Below are 19129 nucleotides of genomic sequence, written 5' to 3'. Positions count from 1 at the left end.
TCACAGCAGCTCAAGCAAGTGGGCGGCGTTGCCATGGGAACGGATACTTGCTGCAGAGTCCATAGCCGAGAAAGATTCAGAGTTTTTGATGATTAGAAAGTTTTATAAATCCACAGGCAGGACATCAGAGGACGGATGGTCCGACTGTAAGGAAGGTTTGTAATGTAATCAATGTAATAAAAACTTCAGATCTGATTTTCGTTTGTTTGTTTGAATCTCTAACAGACAAGCACAAAGTAATGATCTCCACCCACCAGCTTCACTGTATGGAGAAGATATTTTAAAAAAAAATGTAGGACTTGATGTTAACAACAGCAGCTGGGAAGCAGGAAAGCCATAAAATGTCCAGACGGCCAACTCCTTAAAGAGCATGTTCATTTCTGATGGGTTAGGGTGCCATTAATGGGTGTAAAAGGAGTTTCTGATAAAAGCTTGCCTCAAACTGCTAGCCACATATCAACTCTAGACACCTGCTCATCCCAAGTGGACAGAGAGACAGTGGACAAGGGCTCTGTGGTCAAACAAGTCCAGGTTTCAGCTGCTTTTAGGAAAAACAGATGTCGACTTCCAGGTTGTTATCAGAGAAACTGATAGCTGAGGGTGCGTCAATGCCTGTGTCATGGAGGACTGCGTTCTACCGCTGATGCAGAGCTGGATGTTGGAAATCTTACAGATACACACGCTAACGTCACGGTGACGTCCCGGCAGGACAGTACCAGACAGCAGAGTGTGTTCTCGGCTGTCCTGCCTGCAGTCTGCGTCTGTCTCCACAAGCAAAGACCGGTGAGTCGCTGAAAATCTTGGATTTATCAGGAACGGACGGAGAGTCACCTGGAAATCTGCAGAATCCTCAAACTGTAAAAAAAAATCTATGAATTTGCTCAGAGGAGAGAATAAAAATCACTTTCCAGTCGAATGAAGCTTTAAACAAATCAACAAACCAAAGCTGAACTTTTCACTACATTTTCCAGATCTGAGGGATTTTATACTTAAAAATAAACATCTTAATTAACTTTCCCATATTTACTAAAACATTAAATGTCACTTCATGCTGACGTTAAACCTTAAAGATAGAAAATGCTGCCAGTCTGGGAGCAAATAAAACCAGCACGGTCAGAGCTGGAAGATGTCAGCCGGGTAGAACCAGCGGTAGCGCCGGGTCTCAGTGGTGGCGTCCGCTCTGTGCCGCCCGCCATGGACAGCATTAGTGTAAAATAATCTAAACACACCCACCAGGTGTGTTTTCATTCTGTCAAACAGAAGTCTGTGTTTGTTAAGAAGGAGCAGAAAGAAGAATTTCACGTTTGAAGCCTGGAACATCTGTGCAGGACAACATCTGTAGGAGACATCAGAAGATGCGAGTCCGCTTGTCCTCCTTCTGGAAGAGTCCGTTTATTGCAAAGACACAACGAGGAGAGACGCATCGCTTCCTGCTGATGTGGCATTTGCGTCACATGTGACGGGGACGTTGATCAGATGGTGGACATGTTGAAGGAAGGGCTTCACGTGTCCCCGTCATGCTGCAACACAGCTGTTTCAGTACTTATCAAGACTTTTAGCACGGAGTGAAGTAACTTCTACTCAGCACAAAGACAGACTGATTACATCCACTTCCTGTTTCATTTGTCCCATGTGACATAAATGCAACAAAAATGAGGAGGAGGAGGAGCCTGGGCAGAAGGTTACGTCAACTCCATCCAACTATAAGCCATGAACAGCAGAACGAGGCAGAGGATGTGAACCAGGCTGGAGCCAATCACATCCCATATCTGCCAAGCGGGAGGCGGAGTTTGCGTTGTAACAGAAACCAATGAGCAAGTCTCTGCCACCCTGCGGGAGGCGGGGCTTATGGTAGAGCACGCCTCGTCCTGTTTCTTGTCCAAGGAGGCTGTATCCAAGGCAACCAGCGCCCGAACTGTGGCGCAGACTGGCTGCAGGCGGCACTGGATGATGTCATAGGGCGTACAAAGGGAAGACTGGCGCCCCCGTTTGGATAAGAGGAGGAAAGAAATTAAAGAAAGAGTCAGATGAAAGGAAAAAGGAAAAAAAGGGGGAAAAAAAGGGTGAAAAAAGAAAAAAAAAGGATGAAAAATGTGGAAAATAAAAGATGAAGAAAATAAAAAGATGAGGAACACAAAAAGGGAGAATGGACGAGTTCAGAAGGAGGGGAAAAGAAAACGGATAAATGACAGAAAAGAATAAAAAGAAAAAGATGGAAGGTGTTAAGAAAGATAATTGATAGTAAAACCAAAGGGATGCATTTCAGGAAGCAAGAAAAGAAAAAATGTGTTTAGAATCAGATGATGGAGAGATTTTGTGAAAGAAAAGGAGAAGCAAAACCAAAAGTTTGGAGGAATAAAAAAAAAAAAAAAGAAAAAAAAAAAAAAAACAGGAACAAAAAGAAAATGTGTTGCGATCCAGCCAGAAAGTAGAAGAAGAGACAGAAAAGGAGGAAGTTAACCGGCGGGCACACAGGTAAAAGGTCAATTTAAGTAGAAGGGACAAGAGGCAAGCAGGCGTTACTACGGCAACGAGCAAGGATGCTTACTGAGAGGACAGTGTAAACTGTGGCTCCTTTTCTCTCCCAGTAAGCAGCCTCATAAAGGGAGGTGGGGCGGCTGATGGGACAGCCGGAGCGGCGGCCCGGCCGTTAGCGCACAAGCTGCTAGCGTGTTAGCTCGGAGAAGCTTTGCAGAAGCGTTCAGGCTACAGGAAGCCAGCGACGTCCACACAGAGGCTGGAAGCAGTCAGCAAGCAGCGATGACAGCCAGAGTCAAACATTTCAGTCCCACAACAGAGAGACGAGCAGAAGAACAAAAGTAAAAAAAAAAAACTACAATCAATTTAACATAAAAAATAAAGCAGGAACATCGTCGGAAAATGTCAAAAGTGAAAGAAATCATAGCAAAAAAAAACCAAAAAACAAAAACAGTCTCGCATCACCTGACGATGTGACAGATCAGGTGTAAATTATTTACATGAACAAAGTTAAATCTTTTTTATTATTATTATAATTGTTGTCATTGAAAAGTATTTCTTATTTATTATTATTTAAAAATATTTTTATCATTAAATTATTATTATTATTATTATTATTATAACTAATAATATTAATTATTATTTCTATTCTTCTTATTGTTATTAAACAATTATTATTGTCATTATTAAACGTAAAATATTTTATTATTATCAAAATTGTTATTATTATTATTGTTGTTATTGTTGTTGCTATAACAAGCAGCTGGTTTCCTCTGTAACACATAAACTTTGGTACCAACAGGATTTCCATTCAGATTCAGGTAATTTAAAGAAATGCAACAATTAAAATGACAAATAAAATATTTCCATCTACTGCTTGCCGGCTTCATGTCTGCAGCTGAAAATACTTCGTAGGAGTTTTATGCTCCAAAGTGTAAGAAGCAGCTAATTTTTAGATCTCCTGGTTTTATGTCCTTATTTTGACACCGTCTGTGAGAGAAGGGATTCACAGCACATGGATGTAGCGGTGTGTCTGCAGGAGTCTTTGCTCTCCGTGCAGGAACACAACGCTGTTTGACCAGCGAAAGGGAACGAGAAGAAACTTCTTGCCACATTTTTCCTTCTGCTTTCAGAACTAATCAGGACATTTTCTCTCACTCCAGTCCTAAAAGGTGCAAAGTTCTAGATGTCTTCAGATAAAAGTTCCATCTAAACTCTGGACAGAGACACACAAACACAGAACCCGGCAGCTCGGTCGGCTCTGGCTCGGACCGACGCCATCCTGCCATGATGGAGGAAGCTGGAAGCTGCAGGCAGCCGTGATGGCGGTGATGATGTCAGAGTTACATGTTGATGTAAAATGACCCCGTTTGAAGGGAAGGGGGGGGGTGGATGGGAGGAGATGTTCCTGAGAAGGCTGAGTGGTTCTCATGCTGATGAAATGAAACTTATCAGCTCTGCTCACAGAGAAGCGGCTTTAGACACACCAACCATCAGCCTTCCTCACACCTCGGCTTCACACTCAGTGTCCTGCAGAATGACACCTCAGGTTCTGCTCATCTCCTGCCATAAATGGACGGTGCTTCCACGTCCATCAGGAGCATTTCTGCAGGACACTTGGTCCACCTTCGTCCACATGTCAACAGCGAGTCAGTAGGTGGGGAAATGGTTCTGACTGATGGTCTGGTGAACTGGGGGTGTTTTCAGGTTGAAGGGTTTAAACTCCCAGACTGACAGATGTGACAGCATCTGGGAGAAATCTAGCTTCACACTCATTGCTATGCTGATAGATAAATATCAGACTGGGTTCAGACCAGTTGGACACCAGTTCTGGACAGGACGTCTGATTTCATAGAAGAACTAAAACTTCTGAAGAGTTTTGGAAGAAATGGAGGAAAACATGAAAGCGACCCCCAGTTCACAGAGTCCACATGTGGCCGGCAGAGCGCGGATCGCCGGAGTCTTCCTCTTACCTCTGCTACACCGATTTTTCTGCAGGCGTCCAAGAAGTTTTCGACATTTCTCCGACACTTGGCCATGCTGAGTTTGGGCTGTCAACGAAAGCAAAAACCAGATTTATTCATTTACTTTTCCTGCTAAAACCAACCTTAAAAGTCAGAATTCCCGGCCTGAAGAGTGTGGACATACCACCGCGGGCGAAGGGACGTGGATGCTGGCCACAGAGCGCGGGCGAATGTGATTGGCCAGATGGCAGAGCACGACCCCATCCATCAGAGACGAACCGAGGTCTTCAGGAAGGACAACTTTCAGTCTGCTTTCGATGCTCTGAGTGAGGATGAGGAGATGGTGGGTTAAAGTGTTTGGCAGCCTCCACATACAGAACGGCAACGACCTGCGGTTTTTATTTATGTTGCCATGGTTTTTAGTTAATACGTCCACCAGAGGGCAGCGCTGGGTTCAGAATTCACCTGTTCAGGTTTTAGGCAGGGATTTACTTTCTGCGTACGCTGGCGTACACGGAAACGTTCAGCTAATATACTTGTTGTAAACAATGCAAGCATTCAATACTGGAGGTCACCACTAGGGGGCAGTGCACATCACAAGGACTCTGGACTCTGAAACGGTCAGTCTGCCGGTAACTTATTCCTACTGCACTCCTGTACTCCTGTAAACAACGGTTAACCAGTCATTTGATAATTGTTAGATAATTGTTTGTCATTTTGCGACATGATACGACCAAAATCTCATGTCCCGATATCGCTCATTTTATATCCCCATAACGATATACATAATGATATATAACTGTTTGGGTAATGTTGTGTCAGTCATCAGTTATGTATCAGATGTTGCTAGGCAACAGCAGCAGTGATCTCCTTCCATCTGGGGGAACTATGGCCGTATGACGTTCCACAGGTAAATACCTGCTGCAGCGTTTGGTCTGGAGTTTATTATGAGCTTTCGCCTCCACTTTACGCTGCTTTTGCTCGTTGACTCTTTTCTTTATTCTGTATTCTTTATCCTGATTCCTGCGCAGGTGATAAAATGAGTTAGTTGTGTCGGAGTCCGTTGTTGGGACTGTGAGCTAGTCTGTTGTCGGTTCCACGTCGGTCTTTTTATATCCAAACTGCATCCAGACAGAAATTTCCCTCTTTTAGGAACAAGCTTATTGGTTTGGGTTGGCTGCTCATCTTTTATCCTGCTCTGAAACACGTCTGCTACCGTCTTCCTCCATGTTTGTTTATGTATTGCAGCGTGCATGCCGTAAAGTACGTAAAAATACCGCAGTAAAGCACGTTATGGTGGTGTAAATGATACGGGATGCGGGAAATGATGCGGGAAAATCAAATTGAAAAATCGAAAATTGGGATTTTTTTGCTTCACAATTTGAAAATAGATTTTTTTTTAAACGAATAAAAATAATCCATTATAAAATTTTTGTAATTTTTTATTGGTTTCATTGATCTTTTTACTTGTCTTCTTGGGCGTTATAGCAGCAAAATGATGGTCTGGCTACTGTGTTGTTTTTTTCTAATTGAAATCAAGGAAAATGACGAGCAAAAAAACAAGTTTTATACATTTATTTTATTTTTAATCTACAAAAATCAGCTACATAAAAAGAATTGTAAGAATTGCTATTTAAACTGATTTGGCACCCAAAAAAAATCGGAATCCAATCGAACCGGGACAAAAGCATATCGTCACAGCCCTAGAAACGGCAGACATTTTCTATCGTCCAAACGATATCATCATATCGCCCAGCCCCAGGAGGAACAATTCTAAAAATGCTGGTTGCTGCATTGTGTTTACTTCCACTCCTGTTAGGGTTAGAGCCTCTAGCGTGGAACTCGCACATGCAACATGTCACCATGTGTCAACGCCAACGTACCAAACGTCTGCCGGGAACACGTGGGCGCTAGGATACGTACGCAGATGTGCTGCCAGCAGCGGGAACGTCCCAGGCCTTAGGCCCTGTTTACGCCACAGTTCCACATAAAACGGAAAACTTTGTCTCTGAGAAAGATTTCCTCCGTATCACTGAACTGGTGGTAGCTTGAGTTCCTCTCAGCTGTCACTCTGACTTCACGCTACTATGCAGCAGGAGGAATGGGATCATCCTGAGACACCAGATCACCTTCATATCAGCTCATCGTTGCAGGCATTGCAAACAGAAATAATCCCGTCTGAATAAGGTTTTATGTCTAATGAAAAAAAGACGCAGAAGCTTTTGGGTATCATCCCTGATTTGGGACACGATGCTGCATGAAACAATACGACGTCTCATGACTGACCAATCAGACGACGTCAGGGGAGAGTTCAGTGAGTGGGTCTTACGTCTCTCAGCTGCTCCATGAGCTCCAGCTCCTCTCGCAGCTGCTCCATTTTCCGCCTCATGGTGAACTGAGGATCCACCGACTCCAGACTCTTGTGGCTCCGCAGGAAAACTGCAGCAGCAAAACAAGACTGTTAGCGACAAGCTGAGGCGCTCTCAGCTCACACCAGCAGGACAAACAGACACCCAGACCACAGACGTCCGAGGAGGAAAAGTGTTGAATCCGAGACAAACTCTGGAAAAACGACTCCGCTACAAACTACGTTGGTTCACGTCAGAAAAAGGAACGACTGTTTCGGTGTCTTTGTGTTGTTTGAGTTTACAAGGAAATGCAAACAGTAAAACTTTTCTCTAACAGCAGACACATAAACCAAACACAAACACACAAATCTGAACAGTTTTCACATCTAAATAAGTCAGATGAACAGATCTTATGAAAAAATTAACCTTTTTTCCAAAGTTTAACAGTGCGAGGGTCTCCGGAAGTTCAGATGAAAACCCAGGAACTTTATCGGCTAAGATCAAATCCCAACATGACATTTTATAAAAGTATTATTACAGCTAATGCCTGTAGATCGCTACAGTCCAGACGGGGACAAATCTCACCAACACACATGCCTTTTTATTTCCCTGCAGGCAGAAAAAAGCACTAAAAAATGAAAAAAAAACAAAAAAAAAAAACAGCATAAACCAACTTTAACAGCATAAAAACAGCATGAATATGAAGCCATGAGAGGCTCACAAGTGGACTTTTCCTCAGTTTAAACACTTGGAAGCAGAAAGTCACAGGAAACACAGTGGGAGTGTGTGGAAGTGGGAGGCTACAGGCAGAAATCCAGGCGTGAGCAGGAGGAACGAAACGATAGCAGACAGTGGAGAATCACATGATGTCCAGCCCACACACTCGTAGATCACATCTGATCTTTAACACTTCCAGGCTGGACGTCTATAAATATGAGCCATGAATAAAAATAGATCCAATCAATTCAACTCTGTCATCTGCTGAAGCGAGAAAGTTCTCCTTCAGATCCAACAAGCTCCTGTAATGTGGCCTAAAAATGAGAATAAAGGATTATTTCTCTAAATAAAATAAATCTTACATCAGTACGATGCCTTACTTTTACTTTCCAGGTATTTGTCTTAAAAACACACAGAAGTTCATCACAAGACGGTTTTTTTTTTTTTAAACATATAAAAGGAATCAGAAGATGATGAGGAGTTCAGTAAGTTCTCTTTAAACACGGATATGATGCGTTTCAGTGTGAACTGCAGCTAGATTCAGAAAACTTTTTGTGCCCTAAAAGATGCAGAAAGCTTCTGTAAATGGGACATTTCCATGCAGCGTGGCGGACGCTCAGCTCTGGCTTCATCACCAGCGTGCTCCTGGAAAACCAGTCTGGTAAACTAAACTAGTAACAACCATTAAAGAATTCTTCTATCTTCTACTTTGTCTCCGTGTTTTCTGCTTTCCAGATCTGGAAATGGTTGAATCCTTTTTGATACTATTCCTGATGCTTCTTCAACATTATTAGAGTCATCTGTGAGTTAAACAGGCTTTAGAAAACCAGGAAACTAGGAACCATTTGAGCTGAAACAACTCAGACCAGGCGGTGGAAGTAAATCTGGTTTCCCTGTAACAACCGACTGGATGTTTGTCCACATTTCTACTCTCCAAAACTCTCCAAATAAAAAAACACTCATTAACCTGAAATCCTTGATGTTTCTGCTCTATTTCTGCCAAAGAAACATCTGGAAGTGTGAATCAGTGATGATAACAGGTGCTTCTGTTTTCCTTCTGCAGAGCAACATGAAGATCTGAGCAGGAATCTGACGGGAAGCGGCCATGATGACCGATGAAGATGAAAACAGGCTCAAAGAGAAGCAGCTTTCCTCAACAGAGTGTGGGAGAAATCGGTGTGAAACATGACTGGCCACCACACAGATGAGAAGTACTCAACACCCCCCACCACACACACACACACACACACACACACACACACACACACACACACACACACACACATCTAAAGGCTGAATCATTCACCTCCCCTGTCCTATTTTCTAAATGCTTATATCTGCAGCTGAATGAAAGTCGAGTCTGCATCCATGTAGATCTGCTGTGTGGCCACAAGAGGGAGCTGCAGAGCTGCTGCAGAGAGGAGAAGGTGACATGGGGGGGTGCAGGATGTGGATGCAGACACTAAACCCTGAGTTTTAACGCTAGATTAATGAATGAAAACATAAAACCCTTTGTGTTTGTGAGCCATCTGGACCAGCGGAGTCTGCAGCATCTCCCCATGAGGTGGATGGATCATTAAGAATTGGAGGGGATCAAGAAAAACCCAGAGTTTTACTGACAGCTAGTGGTGCAGGATAAACTAAATGTGGTAACTTCTATACAAATAAATAAGTGCAACGTCTGCATCAGTTTAATACGACATGCTGTGTACTGAGATGGCTGCACAAGAGGACGTTGCTGCTCAGTGAAAACCAGCCTGCTGATGTACGCTTCACTCGCAGAGATAATCCCAAAATCAGACCTTTTATCTGACATTTACTGACGTTAAGAATGAAGGTGCCGATTTCATAGATTAATCTCTGAATTGTGGTTTCAGATTTTATTGTATTTCCTACATTCATCTGGCGACCCAGTTAAATGCTCCGACTTCCAGAACTACTGGACTAATGTGTCGAAGTTTCTGAATGTTAGAAAGTAAAAAACAACTTTTCATAAAACAAGAAAAATCAAATAAACATCAATGCGCTTACTTAGAACAACAATCTCCAGTGGAAAGACTTTATCACCATGGTGACACGTTGACCATGAAGCCAATCTCTCTGTGCTTCACAACACACAGATAACATCGACACACAGAGCGGCTGAACTGGTTCAGTGTGATCGGTGTGTTTGTTTTCATCCCGAGATATGGAGATTAAAGTTTCTGTGGAAATCACCACCTCTTCCTGGAGCTAACCGGACCCTCCCTCATCCCGCCGCTAACCGGACCCTCCATCATCCCGCCGCTAACCGGACCCTCCCTCATCCCGCCGCTAACCGGACCCTCCATCATCCCGCCGCTAACCGGACCCTCCCTCATCCCGCCGCTAACCGGACCCTCCCTCATCCCGCCGCTAACCGGACCCTCCCTCATCCCGCCGCTAACCGGACCCTCCCTCATCCCGCCGCTAACCGGACCCTCCCTCATCCCGCCGCTAACCGGACCCTCCCTCATCCCGCCGCTAACCGGACCCTCCCTCATCCCGCCGCTAACCGGACCCTCCCTCATCCCGCCGCTAACCGGACCCTCCCTCATCCCGCCGCTAACCGGACCCTCCCTCATCCCGCCGCTAACCGGACCCTCCCTCATCCCGCCGCTAACCGGACCCTCCCTCATCCCGCCGCTAACCGGACCCTCCATCATCCCGCCGCTAACCGGACCCTCCCTCATCCCGCCGCTAACCGGACCCTCCCTCATCCCGCCGCTAACCGGACCCTCCCTCATCCCGCCGCTAACCGGACCCTCCCTCATCCCGCCGCTAACCGGACCCTCCATCATCCCGCCGCTAACCGGACCCTCCATCATCCTCCCGCTAACCGGACCCTCCCTCATCCCGCCCCTAACCGGACCCTCCATCATCCCGCCGCTAACCGGACCCTCCATCATCCCGCCGCTAACCGGACCCTCCCTCATCCCGCCGCTAACCGGACCCTCCATCATCCCGCCGCTAACCGGACCCTCCCTCATCCCGCCGCTAACCGGACCCTCCATCATCCCGCCGCTAACCGGACCCTCCATCATCCCGCCCCTAACCGGACCCTCCCTCATCCCGCCGCTAACCGGACCCTCCATCATCCCGCCCCTAACCGGACCCTCCATCATCCCGCCCCTAACCGGACCCTCCATCATCCCGCCGCTAACCGGACCCTCCATCATCCTGCCGCTAACCGGACCCTCCATCATCCCGCCCCTAACCGGACCCTCCATCATCCCGCCGCTAACCGGACCCTCCATCATCCCGCCCCTAACCGGACCCTCCATCATCCCGCCGCTAACCGGACCCTCCATCATCCCGCCCCTAACCGGACCCTCCATCATCCTGCCGCTAACCGGACCCTCCATCATCCCGCCCCTAACCGGACCCTCCATCATCCCGCCCCTAACCGGACCCTCCCTCATCCCGCCGCTAACCGGACCCTCCATCATCCCGCCCCTAACCGGACCCTCCATCATCCCGCCCCTAACCGGACCCTCCATCATCCCGCCGCTAACCGGACCCTCCATCATCCTGCCGCTAACCGGACCCTCCATCATCCCGCCCCTAACCGGACCCTCCATCATCCCGCCGCTAACCGGACCCTCCATCATCCCGCCCCTAACCGGACCCTCCATCATCCCGCCGCTAACCGGACCCTCCATCATCCCGCCCCTAACCGGACCCTCCATCATCCCGCCGCTAACCGGACCCTCCATCATCCCGCCCCTAACCGGACCCTCCATCATCCTGCCGCTAACCGGACCCTCCATCATCCTGCGGCTAACCGGACCCTCCATCATCCCGACCTAGTCGGACCTGAAATGGAGTTTTTACAGGGAAACATAACTTTTGCATTTAAAGTTTTTTCACAGAATAAATGAACCTTCCTGTTATTTTTTTTTAACACGTTTCTTCACGCCGTGGACTGTGAAGGGATGACACCCTGCAGCCTGATGTGGAGGACAAAGAAGTTATAACCTGCTGCGTGTCATCTGTACACACCCTCTCGTTTCACACTATGAAGCGTGACGGGATGACACCCTGTCCCAGACTTTACCCTAACCCCAAAGTGTGTCACGTTAACTGGGTCAAATAAACCTTACTGGACTATACACGCTGACAGACATAGACAATGTAAAACAGTAGTGACACACTAACGCAGGATGATGATTGGCTGCTAATGAGGTCAGGAGCAGTGATGAAGGAAGTGTGACGTCACTTTCCTTCATGTCTAAACCTATTAGAAACCATAAGTTATAACCATATCACACTCACACGTACTCGCTCGTATAGAAACACAAACTATGTTCTTCTGTTCCGGTTCAACGTGGAGAACACTTCAGGTGGAATAACGAGCGACAGGTGCCGTCTGCAGTTCTTTGCATCGCAGAGACGTGTGTGTCGGACGACTGAGCAGGCGAGACGCAAAGGAAAAATCCAGTCAGATCAAAGGTTTCTAACTGTCCCTGCATCATTGTTACGGTGGGCGTGGCATCTCCAAAAGCCTCATAAAAGTAGATATAGTTTATGTCTCCACTGTTTTTTAAAGTTTTATTGATGCTTCTGAAGACTTTGATCAGATAAGGTGATAAATTCTGAACTGAAGCGCTTTACTTGCATGTTACAGGTACATAGTGGAGGTGTTACTGGCATCTGGTGGCAAGAATGGGCATTAAAATGGCTTCAAACACAACCAAAATGTTCCGAGAGACAACCCAGACCCACATCATGGTCCACATCTGGGCCGGGTCCACATCGGCTCATCCTTACAGCTTCAACAAGCTGTAACACACACAACACGCAGACCAGCATCAGCATCCTCTTCAGAAAAATCTAAATGGTATTAAAAAATAGACACGTATGTCTGCACACACACACACACACACACACACAGACACACACACACACACACACACACACACACACACACACACACACACACAAGCAGCTGGGATTCATCTAAATGTTGGACTCCATTCCAGTGGAAGTAGGATAGTCCTTCAGGGACCATTATCTAACACTTAAAATAAAGCTGCTAAAAATAGACATGCACACAAATGTGTCCAGACTAAACCCAAACTCATTCATAGCTGCAGATGTCTTACACACACACTCTTTCCTAATATGGGCTCTGATGTGTCGGGCTGTGTCGAATGCAGACTCCGAAGTACAGCCGATACAGGAAGCAGGAACTCCACCTGGAACCTGACAGACGTTCAGATGTTCAGTTAAAATCAAACTTCTGTCGTGTTTATGTCAGAGTGCAAACTGCATTATGACTTCTCAGATAAATACACTCCATCGATATATGTGTGTGTGTGTGTGAGCCTCTGCATGTGTGTGTGAGTACACACTGCCACAATACACACATAAACATCAGATCTAACGTTTACCACACGCGCCAGCTCGTCAGCAGCTACCGCACATGTGAACAGCTGGAGATGAAAGCAGATGTGGTTGCGCAACTCTTTGATGGGAGTCTGCTGCAGCACACACACACACACACACACACACACACACACGTAAGATAACGCATGCAGACATGTGGCACGGGGCAAATAAAACATGGTTAAATCAGAAGGTGACAATTAAATACAAATAAAGACAGTTTGTGATGTTTATGAGTGAATTAATATCAAACAGGAGAAACTGAGACGGACTCTAAAGAAAAAGATTCACTTCCCCTAAACTCAAACTGCGGCGAACATCTGGCTTCCTTCTGCAGCGGATATGTTTGTAGTCTGCATTCAGGCGGACATGTTTGTAGTCCGCATTCAGGCGGACATGTTTGTAGTCTGCATTCAGGCGGACATGTTTGTAGTCTGCATTCAGGCGGACATGTTTGTAGTCCGCATTCAGGCGGACATGTTTGTAGTCCGCATTCAGGCGGACATGTTTGTAGTCTGCATTAAGGCGGACATGTTTGTAGTCCGCATTTAGGTGGACATGTTTGTAGTCCGCATTTAGGTGGACATGTTTGTAGTCCGCATTCAGCCGGACATGTTTGTAGTCCGCATTTAGGCGGACATGTTTGTAGTCCGCATTAAGGCGGACATGTTTGTAGTCCGCATTTAGGTGGACATGTTTGTAGTCTGCATTCAGCCGGACATGTTTGTAGTCTGCATTAAGGCGGACATGTTTGTAGTCTGCATTAAGGCGGACATGTTTGTTGTCTACATTTAGGTGGACATGTTTGTAGTCCGCATTCAGCCGGACATGTTTGTAGTCCGCATTTAGGCGGACATGTTTGTAGTCCGCATTCAGGCGGACATGTTTGTAGTCCGCATTCAGGCGGACATGTTTGTAGTCCGCATTCAGGCGGACATGTTTGTAGTCTGCATTCAGGCGGACATGTTTGTAGTCCGCATTCAGGCGGACATGTTTGTAGTCCGCATTCAGGCGGACATGTTTGTAGTCCGCATTCAGGCGGACATGTTTGTAGTCCGCATTCAGGCGGACATGTTTGTAGTCTGCATTCAGGCGGACATGTTTGTAGTCCGCATTCAGGTGGACATGTTTGTAGTCCGCATTCAGGCGGACATGTTTGTAGTCTGCATTCAGGCGGACATGTTTGTAGTCCGCATTCAGGTGGACATGTTTGTTGTCTACATTCAGGCGGACATGTTTGTAGTCCGCACTCAGGTGGACATGTTTGTTGTCTACATTCAGGCGGACATGTTTGTAGTCCGCATTCAGGTGGACATGTTTGTTGTCTACATTCAGGCGGACATGTTTGTAGTCCGCATTCAGGTGGACATGTTTGTTGTCTACATTCAGGCGGAGATGTTTGTAGTCCGCATTCAGGCAGACATGTTTGTAGTCTGCATTCAGGCGGACATGTTTGTAGTCTGCATTCAGGCAGACATGTTTGTAGTCTGCATTAAGGCGGACATGTTTGTAGTCTGCATTCAGGTGGACATGTTTGTAGTCTGCATTCAGGCGGACATGTTTGTAGTCCGCATTCAGGTGGACATGTTTGTTGTCTACATTCAGGCGGACATGTTCATAGTCTGCATTCAGGCAGACATGTTTGTAGTCCGCATTCAAGTATACATGTTTATAGTCTGCATTCAGGCAGACATGTTTGTAGTCCACATTCAAGTATACATGTTTATAGTCTGCATTCAGCAAAAGCAGGTTATTTCCTCTGTCCAGCGTTGCATCCAGTTTTCACACGCGAGTGCCCGGCAAGAGCAAAAATCACAAGCGTGTCATCAGTTCAAGTGATAAGTTGATAAAAGAGCTGCGAGGAAACAAATGGACGCTCCGCCTGTTTTTTCCTTCTGGTGAATTTGTAATTCAATAACATCAGAAGCTGGATAGAAAGTCCAACATGTGGACTTCTTCTGGAATGTCTCAGGTAAAAGTTCCTCTTAGTTTCCAGTAATTCCAACTGCATCTCAGATCTTTTCAGGAAGAAGAGAAACTCTGAAATGATCTCGTACAACTTTGATTGTGGAGGTGTTTGATAAACCACAATGTAAAGTTTATTAAGGCTTTTCCATGAAATGGTCTGTTTATCCCTCTAAGCATGATGCCGGTGTCTTCTCGTGTTATTCTTTCACTGTCAGCATGTAAACGAGTTCCATCTTCCATCTGTAACACATGACGAGGCGTCTGATACAACTGCGTTTCCTCCCTCTGAGCTCCTCCAGCAGCATCCTCATCGTTTCGCTTCCCTCATGCGCACGAAGGAGACGGAACGTCCTCGAGCGTGCCAGAGGGGCGGAAGATTTCCGGGTCACAGGAAGAGAGCGGACCCGAGGAAGCATAAGTTAGCATAATGAAACGCATCCTGAGGCATACTGTGTCCTTTTGTTGAGACAGAGATAATCTGAGCGTTTCTTCTCATTCTCCTGTTACTTGTTTTAGAAAGACGCCTGAAAAGTCCATAATGCCGCCGTTGAGCTTTGCGTGAGTCCTGCTGAAAAACCAGATTTAATCTCTGCTTCTAGAAAGCAGGATCTACTTGTTATGTTCAGATGTCTGCGTGTTTCGACACCTGAAAAGCGCCGCTGCAGCCTGATACGACGTCCTCCAGTCAGGGCTTGTCGCTGCGCGCAGACTTTTTGTTAGAAGTTTCTTTGTGCAGATGTCAAGCCTGGTGTAGATGCAGCATGAGGAAATAATCTCACAAAGATGTGTTGACATGTAAATATTATAATACCACGTTTTTGAGGATTCAGTCTTATTTCACTTAAAGAAGGTTAAGATGTGGACACACAACCAGCCTCGGGTGTTACATCAATCCTACAATAAAACCATAACAACCAGCGTGCTAATGCTCTGAAAAGAAAGAAACATTAGCATTTTATAACAAGAAAAACTAAAAGAATCTGAAAAAGCTCTTTTTTTTTTCCAGAAAAAAGTCTGGTCAGAAAAACAACACAAACAAACAAAAACAAAGCTCAGTATGACCGCTGTTTCTGCAGACTGAAGCACACCAATAATCTGATTAATATCAGATTTCTGGAGTTATCAGATAATAATAGTCATGTAAACAGCGTAGTATGATGAGGAGGAATCAGATTGAGCTTGTTGACATGGGAAGTAAACAGATAAATGTAATAATCAGATCTGATCCATGTGCACACACTGAAATGCAACATTTGAAAGAAACCAGGTCTTGAGTTTGCAGTCCGTCACCAGATGTCCTCCGGGAGTTTGTATGTAGTTATTTTACTAAATCTCTACAACTACGAACCTTAAAAAAAGGTTCTAATGAAATTTAATTGAATCTGATTTTTTATTTTCTTTTGTGACGTTTTATTGGTCATTATCTCAATTATCTCACAGGACAGGCAAAACTAAGCCTTGGAGCTTCAGCCTGTTCCCTTCTCCGTCGCTAACTGATCATTTTTTTTAGTAAAACTATGATTTTACTTTTGGATTTTAAACCGTAATAAATGTATTTATTCATTCAACCTTGCAGAGATTGGTCTTAGTTGTGACAAAGCAGCAAAAGATGCAACATTAGGAAGTTTCACTTCCTCCGACTTCCTGCTGCTGCTGCACGCCATTCTGTCACATTGTGACTGCATCCCTCATGCAATTTTTAACACATGCACATATGCTTGAACAAAAAACTCAGCTATTCGGGTGCACATGCAAAGTATTAGGGAGAAATCACGTGTTTGTTTGTTTTCTAATAATAGCAGTTTGATAAAACATCACGATTACGTCATCGCTTGAATAATCCGGCAACTCGAGAAATCTGACGATGATTAGATCTTTGGTGGGAACGTAAAAACATAAGATCCAATAAAAAATTATAATTACAGTTATCTGAATTTCCTGCTCATGTAAATGATTGTAAAACATGATTATTTCCTGTTTCACAATCTGCTCACAGATTAATGCTATTTTTCTGTTAGTACTGGTACCATTTTCTGTCTGAATCTTTCCAAGATTTTAGCCAAATGACTGAATCATGCAGATGAGAACGGATGGGGGGGACCAACCGCTCCAACTTTAAATACAACACAATCCTAATAATAAGATAATTACTTAAAACAAAGACATGTGAAACTGCTTCTTTTAGCGGCTTCCTGTCTAGTCTTTCTGCACGCCTGATAGAAAAACTGACTTATGGACTGGAGAGAAGGTAAAAGGAAAAGAAAGGAAAGGGCAAGACTAAATTTAAGACCATACAAAAGTAAACTTTTAGCTTTTTAAAGGTCCAGAGAAGAACACAGAGACACACAGATGTAGAGCTGCTGTGGACCAGATCTGTGCGAACTGGCCGGTTAGCAGAAAAAAGTGGCTCACCGCGGCTGTGCATGCCTCCGTCGTCATGGCTACCATGTGTATCTCTACGGAAGGGCGAGGCCTGTGGGAGGAGGGAGGGGTCTAGACAGGAAGAAGGCGGGGAGCACGGCAGTGAGGGCGGGGCTACAACCAGGAAGTGATCAGAGACGCAGGAAGTGAGGGCAGGGCCGTGTGTAGTGCAGGGAGGTGGGAGGATGGTACCAAAAGACGAGTACAGCGAGTTCATTCCATGAAAACACACCCCGAGAAAAAATAAAAACAAACCACCAACATCACCAGCAGGAAAAAGTTCAGAAACAGTTGGTTGGAATCAATGACGGAAGTATTGATTCAGAAGTCCAAGCAGGTCAGATTCAGTGAATTTGTGAATTCAGTCATGCAGGAGAAATGAAAGAAAAAAAAAAAAAGAGCCAGAAGAGTTCAAATAATATAAATAAATAATTTCCAAACAGGAAAAGATGAAAAGGAGGAAAACAAGATGAAAACACAGAACATAAAACAGCACAAAACAAAATAAAGATTAGTGGCATTTCACATCACAGGTCAACCTGACATGCTGTTAGCATCACGTTAGCTTCAGTCGCCATTAGCAACGCACCGTTAGCAGTTTGTAACACAACGGTGTGATGCTGAAGCAGACAAGCAGCAGCCGCCGAGCTGCGTGCAACACAACCGCTGCTTCGCTTCACTTCATCTTACACTGAATGAAGCTCCAAACAACTCCACGACAGTGGCTGCCTAAAGTATTGATCCATCTCAGCATTTTTCCTGTTTTTCTGCTTTACAAATGGCTTTTTAGGCTGATTTATTTTACACAATAATTATTTTGCATGTTTGAAGTTGTTGCACCCAGTGATAAACCATGATAAAACTGCCCTGGTGCAAACTGCTAAAGCAGGTATTGATCAGATTCAAAGTAAATCCACAACAAGCATCATCAATACCAATACAATCATTTAATTCTTTGCCTTTAATTCATGATCATGACTAGGATCATAATAAAGTACAAAAAAGTTGTCAAATAAAATAATTTCTTTAAAGAAATTATATTTAAGCTTTTTTGTTTGTAAAAAATAAACATGATCAATGTAACAAAACAATGAGATAACTTTGTAACTTTTTTTTTTTTTAAATCACACAATCGTTTGCAAAAATAAAAGCAATATTTGCTTTTTCTCCTTTACATTCTTTGGGTTTTTGCCCCCACAACCCACTGCTAGAGAAATATCACTCCCATCTTGCTGGTATCGATTATTACCGATATCAGTCTTGGTGTTGATTTTATCGATATGTGGATTGATTCGGCCAGCCCTTCACCGGACTGACAGGCCGTAGAGCAGCAAAACAGGAAAAATGCTAAAGGTCAAGACAACTTCTGTAAGCCTCCATAAGAACAAATTAATCCCCGACAACAAAAAAAAAACCATGAAATAAAAATAAACATTTAGGAAAAAAAAGAAGCCTTCAGGGTCTTTAACTGAATATGTGGAAGAAAAGATGACTTTTATATATTATATTGCTGATTAAAGACAGTTTTCAGTAAAAAAAAAAAAAAAAAAATTTTGTTTTTTCTATGTGTGTGAAGGACGTTATTATGAAATGTATGTTTTTATATTGCTATCTTACATACTTTGGTGTGTGAAGGCTTTATTTTAAAATGCAAACATAGTTTTTATTTTTAAAAAAAACTTGTTGCTGCATGAATGAAAAACAGTTTGATTAAACTACATATGAATCATGTCCAACCCACCAGAACTAGCTCAGCTACCATACATCCCACTAACTTCTAACATCGTCATTAATTACCCAGCATGTCAGATACGTATCAATACTTAG

The 19129-nt window shown here is 44.5% G+C and overlaps 1 protein-coding gene across 1 annotated transcript in view; it reads right to left on the bottom strand.

Moving 5' to 3' along the window:
• Nucleotides 1–1682: 1682 nt before the first annotated feature.
• lrch1 (leucine-rich repeats and calponin homology (CH) domain containing 1) overlaps nt 1683–19129 on the bottom strand; it is a gene marked incomplete at its 3' end in the record, with an annotated part of 98232 nt that continues 80785 nt past the window's right edge. The window contains exons 16-20 of the mRNA XM_079253792.1: nt 17294–17416; nt 6772–6881; nt 4627–4764; nt 4452–4529; nt 1683–1976 (exon numbers count right to left, since the gene is read on the bottom strand). Coding sequence (XP_079109918.1) covers nt 1683–1976; nt 4452–4529; nt 4627–4764; nt 6772–6881; nt 17294–17416 — 743 coding nt within the window. The remainder of the gene's footprint in view (nt 1977–4451; nt 4530–4626; nt 4765–6771; nt 6882–17293; nt 17417–19129) is intronic.

Source organism: Telmatherina bonti, assembly GCF_933228915.1.
Source record: "Telmatherina bonti genome assembly, chromosome: 15".
Lineage (NCBI taxonomy): Eukaryota > Metazoa > Chordata > Actinopteri > Atheriniformes > Telmatherinidae > Telmatherina > Telmatherina bonti.
The sequence above is the reverse complement of the archived record's forward strand: the minus strand, read 5'-3'. Positions and strand labels throughout refer to the sequence as shown.